This window comes from Piliocolobus tephrosceles, chromosome 1 (genome assembly GCF_002776525.5).
Source record: "Piliocolobus tephrosceles isolate RC106 chromosome 1, ASM277652v3, whole genome shotgun sequence".
Lineage (NCBI taxonomy): Eukaryota > Metazoa > Chordata > Mammalia > Primates > Cercopithecidae > Piliocolobus > Piliocolobus tephrosceles.
Genome location: NC_045434.1, coordinates 35,963,042 through 35,979,947, shown reverse-complemented (window position 1 = coordinate 35,979,947; position 16,906 = coordinate 35,963,042). Strand labels below are relative to the sequence as shown.

The 16,906-nt window shown below is 38.0% G+C and overlaps 1 protein-coding gene across 1 annotated transcript in view; it reads right to left on the bottom strand.

Annotated features, from left to right (window-relative positions):
- The window catches only part of AXDND1 (axonemal dynein light chain domain containing 1), a 185,197-nt gene that overhangs the window by 129,119 nt on the left and 39,172 nt on the right, over positions 1-16,906 (bottom strand). The window contains exon 12 of the mRNA XM_026447899.1: positions 16,011-16,131. Within this exon, the coding sequence (XP_026303684.1) occupies positions 16,011-16,131 (121 nt within the window). The remainder of the gene's footprint in view (positions 1-16,010; positions 16,132-16,906) is intronic.

The following is a 16,906-nucleotide window of genomic DNA, read 5'->3' as shown; positions in this document are numbered from 1 at the left end:
TAAAAAAAAAAAAAAAAAAAAAAAAGAAAAGAAAAGAAAGGGGGAGGCAGAATTTATGTAAAAAGAGTGTTATATAGTAAATTCTTGTCCTGAAATAAATTAACTGGTTGTTTAAAGAAAGAAATGTTTGTAATAAGTCAGAAAGTTGAGACATGTCAAAGAATTGTCTGTGAAAGTTGTAAAAGAAAAAATGTTATGCAAAAATTTTTACACAAAAAATGTTGTATAATTTAAAAGTAATAAGGCCTCTTGAGTACAACTGAAGAAACAGTTTATGTGCAAGGTGTATAAGAAAAGTAAAATATGCCTTTGGTGAAAAGATTATAAGGAGGCATAAGAATGTGGATTTTTTACCTACATTTAAAGGTTAAAAAAATTATTGTTTTTAAAGTTTAAGCAAGTTTTAAAATGTTAATTATAAAGAAAATTCTGTGTGTAAACATATTAGCTAAAGTTAAAAAGGTATCATCCAGTTTTTCTGTGAACTGGACATTAAAGTAAAAATGCAATAAGTTTTTCTTAAAGTGCCAACCTGCTCTTTAACAAAAATTATAAAAGATTAAAAAGAGCCTATAAAATCTTACCTTATGGTCAAACATTAAAAATTAGATAAATATGTCTACAAGGTTTTATTAAAGTTAAGTTTAACATTAATAACACACTAATATAAAGGTAAAATCGAGTATAAAAATCATACAAAAAGCATTGTTAAATGTAAAATGGTATTTCGCTTTCTTTGGTTTAAAAACAAATAAAAATAGGTGCTAAAAGAAACATTCATTTTACTAGAAGATCATAAAAGTTAAAAACTTAAACTTTGGCAACTAAGACAGCATACCAAGATGCAAATGTCTGGTTGAAATGGATCAAATATTCCATCTGCACGTTAAACAAAAGCAATTGTTATGCTTGTGCACTTGGTAGGCCAGAGGCCCAGATTGTCCCCTTTCCACTAAGGTGGTCCTCCAGTCGACCAGGCATGGGCTGCATAGTAACTCTTTTCCAGGATTCTACAGTTTGCAGTAATAAGTCATGCCAAGCTCTCTCTGCTATATCCCAAAGTCTGGCACCCTGCAGGTCAGCCCCCGAGGGCCATCCAGCCTCCGTTTCCCAACACTAAGTTCACTTTGTGTCTCTCACAACAGGGAGGAAACTTAGCATTCCTTGGAGACCTGAAGGGATGCGATGAGCTTAAGAATTTTCAAAAGTTTATCAATCGGAGTCAGCCCTTATTCATCCCCAAGTGGATGTGTGGTGGCATTGTGGTGGACCATTACTGGGCACTCTGCCGAATAACTGGAGTGACACTTATACTTTAGTCCAATTAGCTATCCCTTTCACCCTGGCATTTCATCAACCAGAGGGAGGAAAAATAAGGCATCATAAAGTGAGAGAAGCCCCTTCTCACATCTATTTCACTCTCACATCTATTTAGATGCAATTGGAGCCCCGCAAGGAATACCAGATCAATTTAAAGCTTGAAATCAAATAGTTACAGGATTTAAGTCAATATTTTGGTAGATGTCAGTCAGTAAAAATATAAATTAGATAAACTACATCTACTACAACCAACAGCAACAAGCTTTTCATGAGTTAAAAGAAAAACTCAGGTTGGCCCCAGCCCTGGGGCTACCTGACCTGACAAAACTTTTTACACTCTATGTGTCAAAAAGAAAAAAAAAATGGCAATTGGAGTTTTAACTCAGACTGTAGGACCCTGGCCAAGGCCAGTGGCCTATCTCTCAAAACAACTAGATGGGGTTTCCAAAGGCTGGCCCCCATGTCTAAGGGCCCTGGCAGCAATGGCCCTGTTAGCACAAGAAGCAGATAAGCTAACTCTTAGGCAAAACCTAAACATAAAGTACCCCCATGCTGTGGTGACTTTCATAAATACCAAAGGACATCATTAGCTAACAAATGCTAGATTAACTAGATACCAAAGCTTGCTCTGTGAAAATCCCCACATAACCATTGAAGTTTGCAACACCCTAAACCCTGCCACCTTGCTCCTGGTATCAGAGAGCCCAGTTAAACATAACTGTGTAGAGGTTTGAACTCAGTTTATTCTAGTGGGCCCAACCTCTGAGACCATCCTTAAACATCAGTAGACTGAGGGCTGTACATGGATTGGAGCAGCTTCACCAACCCCTACAAAGTGACTCTGAAGAAGACGACAAGCCCTGCTGCAGTCACACCCAGAAGCTGACTGGTCCACACACGGCCAAAGCATGAGGAAACTCATCGCAGGACTCATTTTCCTTAAAATTTGGACTTGTACAGTAAGGACATCAACTGACCTTCCTCAGACTGAGGACTGTTCCCAGTATATACATCAAGTCACTGAGGTAGGACAAAAGATTGCTACAGTCCTATTATTTTATGGTTATTATAAGTGTACCAGAACTCTAAAAGAAACTTGTTTGTATAATGCTATTCTATCCAAGGTATGTAGCCCAGTCTCTACATGTTATGTTTGTGAAAGAACTATAATAGGAGATCAATGGCCATAAGAAGCCCAAGAATTAGTGCCTACAGACCCAGTTCCTGATGAATTCCTGGCCCAAAAGAATCACCCTGATCATTTCTAGGTTCTAAAAGTCTCAATTATTAGACAATAATGCATAGCTGAAAAAAGGAAAGAATTCACTCATTCTGTAGGATGACTTAGTTGCCTAGGACAAAAACTGTATAATGGTACCACAAAAACAGTTACATGGTGGAGTTCAAACCATACAGATAAAAATCCATTCAGTAAATTTCCAAAGTTGCAGACCATTTAAGCCCACCCAGAATCCCACCAGGACTAGATGGCCCCCGACTAGGCTATACTGGATATGTGGACATAGAACCTCTACTAAGCTGCCTGACCAGTGGACAGGTAGTTGTGTTATTGGCACTATTAAACCATCTTTCTTCCTACTGCCCATAAAAATAGGCGAAATCCTGGGCTTCCCTGTCTATGCTTCCTACAAAAAGAAAAGCATAGCTATAAAAAAATTGAAAAATAATGAATAGCCCCCTAAGAGAATCATACAATATTATAGGCCTGCTACTTAGGCACAAGACAGCTCATGGGGGGATACCAGACCCCCATTTACATGCTCAACTGAATCATACCATTGCAAGCTGTTATAGAAATCATCATTAATAAAACCAGTCAAGCCTTGACTGTTCTAGCCCAGCAACAAACTCAGATGAGGAATGCTATCTATCAAAATAGACTAGCTCGCAGCTACTTGCTAGCAACTGAAGGAAGAGTTTGTGAAAAATTTAATCTTACTAATTGCTGTCTACACATAGATGATCAGGGGCAAGTAGTTGAAGACATAAAGATATAACAAAACTGGCACATGTTCCCATGCAAGTGTAGCATGGATTTGATCCTAAGGCCTTGTTTAGAAATTTGTTCCCAGCACTAGGAAGATTTAAAACTCTTATAATAGGAATTATAATAGTAATAGGAACCTGCTTACTGCTCCCTGTTTGCTACCTGTACTTCTTCAAATGATAAAAGCCTCATCGCTACCTTAGTTCACCAGAATGCTTCAGCACAAGTGTACTATATGACTCACTATCAATCTATTGCACAAGAAGACAAAAATAGTGAAAATAAGAGTGAGAACTCCCACTAATAAAAAGTGAGAGTCTCAGAGAGGGGAAATGAGGGAAGAGAGAGACCCTTTATATTGTTTTATACTCAGAAAAGGAAAGAGAAGTGAAACTAAAGGCAGGTAGCCCGGTGCCTAGGAACCAGACCCAAAACCAGGCCTGGGCCTACCTGACCTAAGCCTGGCAGTTAAAGATCAACCCCTGACCTAGCAACTGTTGTTATCTATAGAATCCAGACATTGTATGGAAGGACACTGTGAAACCTCCCATTCTGTTCTGTTTCACTCTGACCACTGGTGCTCACAGCCCCTGTCACGTACCCCCGGCTTTCTCAATCAATCACAACCCTCTCACACAGACCGCCTTAGAGTTGTGAGCCCTTAAAAGGGACAGCAGTTGAGCACCTGACGAGCTCAGATTTTAAGATGCCAGCCTGCCGATGCTCCCAGCTGATTAAAGTCACTCCCTTCACTATCTCAGTGTCTGAAGGGTTTTGTCCCCGGCTCGTCCTGCTACAACCCCAGCACTTTGGGAGGCCGAGGCAGGTGGATCACCTGAGATCAGGAGTTTGAGATCAGCCCAGCTAACATGGTGAAACCCCATTTCTACTAAAAATACAAAAAACAGCCAGGTGTGGTGGCACGTACCCGTAATCCCAACTACTCAGGAGACTAAGGCAGGAGAATCGCTTGAACCTGGGAAGCAGAGGTTGCAGTGAGCTGAGATTGCACCATTGCACTCCAGCTTGGGCAACAAGAGCAAAACTCCATCTCAAAAAAAAAAAAGAAGGAAAGAAAGAAACAAGAATCACTTACAAGATGTAGAAAGTTACCTCAAATGACCAAATCTAAGAATTACTGGTGTTGCAAAAGCAAGGGATGGAAAGTTTATTAAAATAAATTATAGGCTGGGCACGGTGGTTCACACCTATAATCCCAGCATTTTAGGAGGCCAAGGCTGGTGGATCACTTGAGGTCAGGAGTTTGAGACCAGCCTGGCCAACATGGTGAAACCCCGTTTCTACTAAAAATACAAAAAAATTCACTGGGCATGGTGGCATGTGCCTGTAGTCCCAGCTACTCAGGAGACTGGGGCAGGAGAATCACTTGAACCCAGGAGGCAGAGGTTGCAGTGAGCCAAGATCGTGCCACTGCACTCCAGCCTGGGCGTCAGAGCCAGACTCCTTCTCAAAAAACAAAACAAAAAAAGAAATGATAATAGAAAACTTTCAAAAATTTAAGATATGAATGTCCAGTTGTTATAGGAAGGTCTGAGAGCACCAAACAGATGTTACCCACACAAGATCATCCAAGGCATATGATAATCAAACTCTCAAAGGCCAAGAACAAAAAGATGATCCTAAAAGTAGCAAGAGTACAGAAATAAATATCATGTTAAGGAACTCCAACTTGCCTGGCAACAGACTTCTCAGTGGAAACCATACAAGGGCAGGAAGGAGAGAAATGACATTTTCAAAGTGCTGCAAGAAAACAAACAAACAAACAAACAAAAAACCCTGCTATCCAAGAATACTATATCCAGCAAAGTTATTCTTTAAATATGAGGGAGAGATAGTCTTTCCCAAACACAAACTGAGAGAATTTACCATCACCAGACCTGTCTTACAAAGAAATGCTAACGGGAGTTATTCAATCTAAAAGAAAAAACACCAATATGTAAAAAAAACTTTGAAGATACAAAACCCACTGGTAAAATGATCGACACAGACGAATCTAGAATATGCTAATACTGTAACTGTGGTGTGCAATCCACTCATAACTCTAGTATGAAGCCTAAAAGACAAATCTATCAAAAACAATAATAGCTACAGCAACTTGTTAAGAGATGAGTAATGTATAAATATGTAAATGCAAATAACTAAAAGTCAAAATATTGAGAAGAGAGTTAAAGTGTATTTTTTTCATTTTTTATTTGCTTCTATTCTTTTTTTGTAATCTAAGATGAATTGTCATCTCTTTAAAAAAAAAAAAACTGTTATATCTATACAATGTTTTTTGTAAGCTTCATGGTAACCACAATGCAAAAACCTATAATAGATTTACTTTAAAAAAAGGCAACAAATTAAAACATACTATCAGAGATAATCACTTAATCACAAAGGAAAACAGTAAGAAAGGAAAAGAAGAGTTGTAAAACAAGATAAAAAGCAACAAAATGTGAGTAATAAATCCTTACTTATCAATAATAACACTGAATGTAAATGAACTCAATTATCCAATTAAAAGGCACAGAATGGGTCGGGCGCGGTGGCTCACGCCTGTAATCCCAGCACTTTGGGAGGCCAAGGCAGGCGGATCAAAAGGTCAGGAGATCCAGACCATCCTGGCTAACACGGTGAAACCCCGTCTCTACTAAAAATACAAAAAAATTAGCCGGGCGCAGTGGCGGGCGCCTGTAGTCCCAGCTACTCAGGAGGCTGAGGCAGGAGAATGGCACGATCCCGGGAGGCGGAGCTTGCAGTAAGCCGAGATTGCGCCACTGCACTCCAGCCAGGGGGACAGAGCGAGACTCTGTCTCAAAAAAAAAAAGGCACAGAATGGCTGAATGGATAAAGAAACAAGACCCAAGAATATCTGTCTACACAAAATCCACTCAACTATAATAACACATACATACTGAAAGTTAATGGGTAGAAAAAGATATTTCATGCAATTGGAAACCAAAAGAGAGCAGAAGTAGCTGTACTTATATCAGATAAAATAAGTTACAAATCAAAGTCTTTAAAAAAAAAGATTACTATATAATTATAAAGGATTCAATTCAGCAAAAAGATATAACAATTATAAAGAAGATGTAACAATTATACACCCAACACTGGAGCTCCAAACTATATAAAGCAAACATTAACAGATACAAAGGGAGAGATGGCCAGGCACACTGGCTCACGCCTGTAATCCCAGCACTTTGGGACTGAGGTGGGCAAATTACTTGAGGTCAGGAGTTCGAGACCAGCCTGGCCAACATGGTGAAACCCTGTCGCTATTAAAAATACAAAAATTAGCCAGGTGTGGTGGCAGGTACGTGTAATCCCAGCTGCTAGGGAGACTGAGGCAGGAGAATTATTTGAACCCAGGAGGTGGAGATTGCAGTGAGCCAAGACTGCACCACTGCACTCCAGCCTGGGCAACGGAGTGAGACTTCATCTCAAAGAAAAAAAAAAGAGGGGGAGAGACAAAATGTAATATAATAATAGTAAGGGATTTTAACACCCTTTTCAGTAATGGACAGACAAGAAATCAACAAAAAAAAAAAATGGAGTTAAACTACACACTGGACCTAACAGGCCTAACTGACATTTACGGAACATTTCACCCATCTGTTAAGGAATATACATTCTTTTTGTCAGCAGATGAAACATTCTCTAGAATATACCATATCTTAGGCCACAAAACAAGTCTGAAGAAATTCAAAAAGTAGAAATCATATCAAGTATTTTTTCTGACCACAATGATGGAATAAAACTTGAAATCGATAACAGGAGGAATCTTGGATACTTCATAAACACATGGAAATTAAATAACATTTTCCAGAATGACCAATTCCAGAATGACCTGCCTCAGCTTCCCAAGTAGCCAGGATTACAGGTGCCTGCCACCATGCCTGGCTAATTTTTTGTATTTTTAGCAGAAACAGAGTTTTGCCATGTTGGCCAGGCTGGTCTCGAACTCCTGACCTCAGGTGATCCACCTACCCTGACCTCCCAAAGTGCTAGGATGGTCAATGTAGAAATCAAGAACAAAATGAAAAATTGTCTTGAAATAAATGAAAATGTAAATCCAGGATACAAAAATCTATGGGATATAGTAAAGGCAGTATGAAGAGATAAGTTTATAACAATAAATTCCTATATCAAAATGATAGAAAGATGGGAAATAATCTAACAATGCGCCCCAAGGAACTAGAAAAGCAAGAATAAACCAAACCTAAAATTAGTAGAAGGAAAGAAATAATACAGATAACAGCAAAAACAAATAAAATTGAGATAATAAATACAAAGAATCAATGAAATGAAAAGTTAGTGGGTTTTTTTTTTTTTTTGATGGAATTTTGTTCTTGTTGCCCAGGCTGGAGTGCAATGGCGCAATCTTGGCTCACTGCAACCTCTGCCTCCCAGATTCAAGTGATTCTCCTGCCTCAGCTTCCCAAGTAGCCAGGATTACAGGTGCCTGCCACCATGCCTGGCTAATTTTTTGTATTTTTAGCAGAAACAGAGTTTTACCATGTTGGCCAGGCTGGTCTCGAACTCCTGACCTCAGGTGATCCACCTACCCTGACCTCCCAAAGTGCTAGGATAACAGGCGTGAGCCACTGCACCCAACTAAAAAGTTGGTTTTTTGAAAAGATAAGCAAAATCAATAAAGCTTTAGCTAGACTAAATAAGAAAAAAGATAAAGGGCTAGGCAGAGTGGCCCACACCTGTAATCCCAACTTTTGCAGGCCAAGGTGGGTGGATCACTTGAGGCCAAGAGTTTAAGACCAGCCTGGCCAACATGGTAAAATCCCATCTCTACTAAAAATACAAAAATTAGCCAGGCATGGTGGTGCACACCTGTATGCCCAGCTACTCAGGAGGCTGCAGCTGCAGTGAGCTGAGATCACACCACCCCACTATACTACAGCCTGGGCGACAGAGTGAGACTCTATCTCAAATAAAAAAGAATAAAGAAGGAAGGAAGGAAGAAAGGAAGGACGGGAGGGAGGGAGGGAGGAAGGAAGGAAGGATACCCAAATAAAATAAGAAATGAAAAAGGAGATGTAACAACTGAGACCACAGGAATACAAGGAAACATTAGAGACTTATAAACAACTATACATGAATAAATTGGAAAACCTAGGGCTAGACATGGTGGCTCATGCCTATAATCCCAGCACCTTGGGAGGCTGAGGCAGGCAGATCACTTAAGGTCAGGAGTTCAAGACCAGCCTGGCTAACATGGTGAAACCCTGTCTCTACTAAAAATACAAAAATTCATCAGGTGTGGTGACAGGCACCTGTAATCCCAGCAACTCAGGAGGCTGAAACATGAAAATTGCTTGAACCTGGGAAATGGAGGTTGCAGTGAGCCAAGATCGCACCACTGCACTCCAGACTAGGGGAAAATGGAAAAAAAAAAAGAAAAAAGAAAAAAAGAAAACCTCAATATACCAATAACAAGTAATACAATCAAAGCCATAACACAAAGTCTCCCATCAAAGAAAATCCCAGGGGCCGGGCACGGTGGCTCAAGCCTGTAATTCCAGCACTTTGGGAGGCCGAGACGGGCAGATCATCACGAGGTCAGGAGATCGAGACCATCCTGGCTAACACGGTGAAACCCCGTCTCTACTAAAAAATACAAAAAACTAGCCGGGCGAGGTGGTGGGCGTCTGTAGTCCCAGCTACTCCAGAGGCTGAGGGAGGAGAATGGCGTAAACCCGAGAGGAGGAGCTTGCAGTGAGCTGAGATCCGGCCACTGCACTCCAGCCTGGGTGACAGAGCCAGACTCCGTCTCAAAAAAAAAAAAAAAAGAAAATCCCAGGACCTAATGGCTTCATAGTTGAATTCCACCAAATATTTGAAGAAGAACTGATGATATTAATTCAACATAAACTCTTCAAAAATTTTGAACAGGAAGGAATACTTCCAAACTCATGAGGCATTACCCTGATATCAAAACCAGACAAGAGCACAACAAAAAAAAGAAAACTACAGGCCAATATCATGATGAACATAGATGTAAAAATCCTTAACAAAATATAAGCAAACCAAATTCAACAACATGTTTAAGAAGATCATTCACCATGATCAAGTGGGATTCATCTCAGGGATATGAGGATGGTTCAACATGTGCACATCAACAAATGTGATACATCACATCAACAGAACCAAGAACAAGAAGCACAGCATCATTTCAATAGAAGCTGAAAAAGCACTAAACACTCAACATCCCTTTATGAAAAAAAAAACAAAAAAAAACCCTCATCAAATTTAGTATAGAAGAAACATACCTCAAAATAAAAGAAAGCCATATATGGCAAACCCACAGTTAGCACTGCACTGAATGGGGAAAAATTAAAGGCCTTTCCTCTAAGATCTAGAACAAGACAAGGAACTGAAAGACAAATTCAATAAATTTCAAGGATACAAAATCAACATACAAAAATCAGTAGGATTTATTATACCAACTGCAAACACTCTGGAGATGAAATCAAGAAGGCAGTTTTATTTAAAATAGCCATAAATAATATAAAATACCTAAATTTGGAAAAGAAGTAAAAGATCTATACAAGGAACACTATAAAACTCTGATAAAAAAAAAGACATAAAAAATGGAAATATATTCCATGCTCACGGATTGGAAGAACTAATATTGTTAAATGGCAATATGACCCAAAGAAATTTGCAGATTCAATGCAAGTCCTCTTAAAGTACCAATGACATTCTTCACAGAATTTTTTTTAAACCCTAAAATCTATATGGAACCACAAAAGGCCCCAAATAACCAAAACAATCCTGTGCAAAAAGAACAAAGCAGGAGGCATCACACTACCTGACTTCAAAATTTACTACAAAGCCATAGTAAACAAATCAGCATGGTAATGGCATAAAAGCAGACATACAGACCAACGCAACAATAAAACTAGACCCCCTATTTCTCACCATATACAAAAATCAAAGCAAAATGGATTAAAGACTTAAATCTAAGACCTGAAACTAAAACTCCTTGAAGAAAACATTGGGGAAAACACTCTAGGACGTTGGTTTTGGCAAAGATTTTCCATGTAAGACCTCAAAAGCACAGGCAACCAAAGCAAAAAGAAAGAAAAAGCAATTACATCAAGCTACAAACCTTCTGCACAGTAAAGGAAACAATCAACAAAGTGAAGAGAAAACCCACAGAGATAGAGAAAATATTTGCAAACTACCCATCTGACAAGGGAGTTATAACCAGAATTTATAAGCAGCTAACAAAAAAAAAAAAAGAGGAGATAATCTGATTTTAAAATGGGCAAAAGATCTGGATATTTCCCCAAAGAAGACATACAAATGGCCAACAGGTATGTGAAAAACTGCTCAACATCAGTAATCATCAAAGAAATGCAAATCAAAACTATGATGAGATATCATCTCACCCCAGTTAAAACGGATTGTATTAAAAAACAGGCAACACAGATGCTTGCAAAGATGTGGAGAAAGGAGAACTGTTATATAAAAGGGCCGTATATGCAAGGAAGTTTCCAAATGCTGAAGGAGCTGAGAAACCAAAAACCAAGGCAGACAAATTCAGTTTGTGGGTAAAGGGTGTTATATTGGGGAAACTAACAGAAGCATGGTCTTGGGGAGCCACAAGACAGGTAGATCTCTGCACTGTTACTCCCCAGGCTCAAGGCTTATATACCATAAAGAAAGGGTATGCTTGTTTTGTGCAACATGAAAGCAACCCTCCAGAACAGGCAAGAATACTGTAAGCATCATAGCCTTATAATTTGTGTGATAACATCAAGATTGTTTTGTTCTTACACTGAGAAAAGTAAATAGAAATCAGGAGGCATTCACTTGACTGGGGCTAATCAGAAATCAACATGGCACATTAGCATTCAACATGCAGTCACTTTTGTCTCCACTTGTACACTGTTGGTGGGAATGTAAATTAGTATAGCCACTGTGGAGAACATTATGGAGATTCCTCAAAAAACTAAAACTAGAACTACCATATAATCCAGCAATTAATTCCACTACTGGGTACATATCCCAAAGAAAGAAAATCAATATATCAAAAGATACCAGCACTATTCACAATACCCAATATATGGAATCAACCTAAGTGCCCACCAACAAATGAACGAATAAAGAAAACACAGTTTATAAACCCAATGCAATATTATTCAGCCACTGAAAAAGAATAAAATCCTATCATTTGCAGCCACATGGATGAAACTGAGGTCATTTTGTTAAGTGAAATGAGCCATGTCACAGAAAGACAAATATTGCAAGTACCCACATGTGGGAGCTAAAAGAGTGAATCACATGAAGATAGAGAGTAGAGTCATGGTTACCAGGGGCCAGGAAGGGTAGGAGAGAGAGAAGATAAAGAGAGGTTGATTAATGCGTACAAGTATACGATTTAACAGAAGAAATAAGTTCCAGTGTTAGATAGGTAGACTGACTATAGTTTACAACAATCTATTGCACATTCTAAAATAGCTAGAAAAGGGTAAATCGAATGTATCTACCATAAAGAAAAGACAAATATTTTAGATGATGTCTATCCTAAGTACACATATTTGATCTTTACAAATTATATGAATGCATTAAATTCTAAGATGTACCCTGGATAGGAAAGAAAGTACATTAATGATTACGTAAGTTGAATGGGTTGCGGGTAATGAGAAGCGACTGCTAAAATGTATGGAGTTTCTTTTGAGGGTGATGAAGAAGTTTTCAGATTGGTTGTGGTGATGTTTTCACAGTTCTGTGAATATGCTAAAAAACATATAATTTTACACTTTAATTGGGTGAATTATAATATCACTAAAGTTACTATTTTTTTGAAAATTCTCACGTAATTTCTTCTGTTTATAATTACACTGTTTTTAACATTTAATTATTCCCTTCTGGGATTTACTTTTTAGGTATCTTTTTAATGAGGTAGGGATCTAAATTTGTTTTGTTTTTTGAGATGAAGTCTCACTCTGTTACCCAGGCTGGAGTGCAATGGTGCGACCTCGGCTCACTGCAACCTCCACCTCCCGGGTTCAAGTGGTTCTCGTGCCTCAGCCTCCTGAGTAGATGGGATTACAGGCACCCGCCAACACACTCAGTGAACTTTTGTATTTTTAGTAGAGACTGGGTTCCACCATGTTGGCCAGGCTGGTCTCGAGCTCCTGACTTCAAGTGATTCACTTGCCTTGGCCTCCCAAAGTGCTGGGATTATAGACATTGGCCATCACGCCCAGCCGAGATCTAAATTTTTTAACAATTGAATAATCAATTGTGCCAACCCAATTTGAATATCCCATATTTAGGTGAGTCTATTTCTGACCTTTCTATTCTGTTCTGTTGTATTTATCTATTCTAACACAAGTAACACATTTTCTTAGTTACTTTGACTTTATAATACATTTTGATGTCTAAAAGTACAAGTTATTTTTATTAACCTTCTTTTAAAATGCTTTATTATTCTCATATTCAGATTCTTCCAAATGGGTTTTATAATCAACTTGCCAATTCCTAAAAATAAAATTGTTATTGAGATTTTCAGTGGAATTATATCAAATTTAAAGATTAATTTGGAGAGAATTGACATCTATTGATTATTGTTCTCAACCAGTGATATGCTGTACAGCTCTCCTTTTAGTTTTCAAGGTCTTTAGTATGGTTTTAGCATTTTCAAGATATAGGTCTTATCCCTTTTATAAAATTTATTCCCTCTTTGCATTTCTAATGCTTATTATTGGTATATAGGTAACATGTTGGGGTTTTTTTGTATTTATCTTGTATTCATCAACCTTATTAAAGGCTAAATAATTCAAATAATGTTTAAATTTATTTTTTTCTGGGTAGAAAATTGCATTATTTGCCCAATGTTTGTTAAAAAATTATATATTTATCTTATATTAGCAACATTATTAAAGGCTAATTAATTCAAATAATATTTAAATTTAACCTTTGCTGGGTAGATAATTGCATTATCAGGAAATAATAGTGATTTTGACCATAATGAGATACCATCTTACACCAGAATGGCCATTATTAAAAAGTAAAAATAAAAACAGATGTTGGTGAGGATGCAGAGAAAAGGGAGCATTTATATACTGTTGGTGGGGATGTAAATTAGTTCAACCCTATGGAAAACAGTATGGAGATTTCTCAAATAACTAAATATGAAACTACCATTTGACCCAGCAATCCCACTAGTGGTTATATACCCAAAAGAAAAGAAATCATTTAATCAAAAAGACACCTGCACTTATATGTTTATTCCAGCACTATTTATAATAATAGCAAAGTCATGGAATCAACAAAAGTGTCCTTCAATGATTAAGTGGATAAAGAAAATGTGGTATATACCATGGAATATTACGCAGCCATAAAAGAGAATGAAACTATGTGCTTTGCAGAACATGGATGGAGCTGGAGGCCATTATCTTAAGTGAAAAAACTCAGAAACAGAAAATCAAATACTGCATGTTCTCACTAGTAAGTGGGAACTAAACAATGGGTAAACATGGACACAGGATAAAAATAATAGACACTGGTGACTCCAAAAGTGGGGAGGGTAGGAAAGGACCAACAGTTGACAATTTACATATTGGATACAATGTTCACTATTTGGGTGATGGGCTCACTGGAAGCCCAAACCTTATGATTTACACAGTATATCCATGTAGCTATCCTGCACATGTACCCCTGAATCTAAAATAAAATGTAAAATTAATTAATTTATAAAATAAATATAAACAGTTAATGTGGATATGTTTATTACCTTGATTGTCATGAGGGTATCATGAGTGTATGTAAATGTTCAGTGTCAAACTGAATATAGTAAACGTGTGGATTTCTTTTTTCTGTATATCAATTGTACTTCAATAAAGGTGTTAAAAACAATGTAATATGTTAATAAAGTAAAAGAAAATCAAGATGTAGTAATCTCAATTGACACAGAAAATATCTTTGACTAAATATACCACCTATTTATGATTAAACTCTAAACAAATGAAAAATTGAAGGGAACTTCCACAACCCAATTAAGGGTATGTATGAAAGCCTACAGTAAATGTTGTACTTAATGGTGAAAGCAGAATGTCTTCCCCGTAAGACTGAGAACAGGAATATTCACTTTTACCACTTCTATTCAACAATGTACTGGGGATTTTTGCTAAAGAAATCAGTGGGAAAAATTTTTTTAAAGAGATTTTGCTGCTTCCTATAAGTAGTTATATCTCTCGATTTTATTTGCATGCTATTACTGAATTAGGGCCTCCGGTGACAGCAGAAATCCTTTCTCCTCTCTTGAATGGAAATGCCTCTACCATGTCCCCAGTAATGATCTAGATTTCTAATAATTACCTCTAGTAAGTAAATGAACTTTCCTAAATAAACAAGTCTTGATTACACCATCTAGTGTATTAGCTTTCTCTCCAGCTTTAGGACACTTGACAGGGATGTGTTCTACATTTTCTTCCAAATAACTGACAAACTACTACATGTGGCAGGCTTAATACAGAGCTCCGATTAGATGTATTAATGCATTAATGCAGTATATCTCCATGGAGAACCCTGTGACCTGCCACCAGTAGACCAGTGAACCAATTTAACTAAACTCATTTTTTAATCTTTTGAGGATCAAAATTTACTGTACCTAGAAGTCCCAGTTGTCAGAATAGGCAACCAACAAGTAAACATTTTAGAAATATCGTGTGACTTTGTTATTTCCCTAAAGTATTACTATAATGGCCCACAGAGTACAATATTTCAATTCATTTGTCATCTTGTGTACCAAGGTAACAGAATCAGGCACAGTGGCTCATGCATGTAATCCCAGCACTTTGAGAGGTTGAGGCAGGAGGATGATTTAAGCCTAGGAGTTCAAGACTAGCCAGGGCAACACAGAGAAATTCCATCTCTACAAAAAATTAAAAATTAGCCAGGAGTGGTGGTGCACACCTGTAGTCCCAGCTACTCAAGAGGCTGAGGTGGGAGAATTGCTTGAGCCCAGAAGGTTGAGGCTACAGTGAGTTGTGATTGCACCACTTACCACTACACTCCAGCCTGGGCAACAGAGTGAGACCCTGTTTGGTTTTTTTGTTTTTTTTTTTTTTAAAAAGAATCAGAGTGTGATATCCAGTGATCCAAATATGGTCATCTTGTATGAAAAGATAAGAACCACCTTTCCTACTTTATTATTAGTATAAATTGAAGTTGAAATTTTTAAACATGTTACCAAACAACAGAAAAAGAACACTTGTTCATATTTCATAGATTCTGGCCTTCAAAAAACAAAGACCCCTTAATTGTGTAATAGCTAAGTACCCAACAAATGCAAGAATAAAAAGAAGAAATCAACTTTTCCTTTTCAAAGCCCACAAAAGTTACATTATACATCAATAAATATATATCCTCATTTTTTTGAGTCTTTGTCTAGATTATTGAAAACAGCAAAACGGGCCAGGCATGGTAGCTCATGCCTGTAATTCCAGCTACTCGGGAGGCTGAGGAGGGAGAACTGCTTGAACCCAAGAGGCAGAGGTTGCAGTGAGCCGCGATCACACCACTGCACTCCAGCCTAGACAACAGAGTGAGTAAGACTCTGTTTAAAAAAACAAAAACAAATGTTAAAACTGTAGAATGTATCTTTAGTCAAAAAAGAAGTGTGAGTTGTGAATCCAGATGAACTAACCTTTAGGGCCAATTCATATGTGGCTGAACTCCAGATATCTCTTTCTGCCATTAACTGTTTCATATCATTCTCCATCCTTTCTCTTTGTAATGTATATAAGTCATGATATTCTTCTACCATTCTATAAAAACAATTAAGAAACAGCTTCATTTAATTTATAATAACAATATAGACATATATATAATACTATGCAGCCATAAAAAAGGATGAGTTCATGTCCTTTGCAGGGACATGGATGAAGCTGGAAACCATCATTCTCAGCAAACTAACACAAGAACAGAAAACCAAATACCGCATGTTCTCATTCATAAGTGGGAGTTGAACAGTGTAAACACATGGACCCGGGAAGGGGAACATCACATATCGGGCCTGTTGGGGGTTGGTAGGCAAAGGGAGGGAGAACATTATGACAAATACCTAATGCAAGCGTGTAGGGAGACCCCCTGAAACTATTGCTACGGAATAAAAGATGAAATGCTCCTGATTATTGTAAATACAAAATTGCATGCAGGATTGTGTAAGGACAATGCCAGGGTGGACTGCCAGAATGAGCCAACGGTACATGATGTGCTTCCCCCTGCAGAGAGCCTATGAATGGACGTGCAGTCAGGGAGGTTTCATATTACCAAGATTCCTATCCCAGAAGAGCAGATGTTCATAGTTTTGGGAATGGAACGCGACCCTTGTGGAGAGCCTATAAACGGACGCATAGGGGGGCGCCTGTCCATATGGATAAGATAGGGCTACAAACACCCTCATCTTGCCATGGCTCTTCTAGGTCTCTTTAGGGTTAAGGCATACTCCCTTCTGAGAATTTCTGGTCTAACCAGTTGTCTAGCTTCATATCCTGTTTCTATGGATTGTTTTTAACCAGCTTTTGCTGCAACTGTGACTGC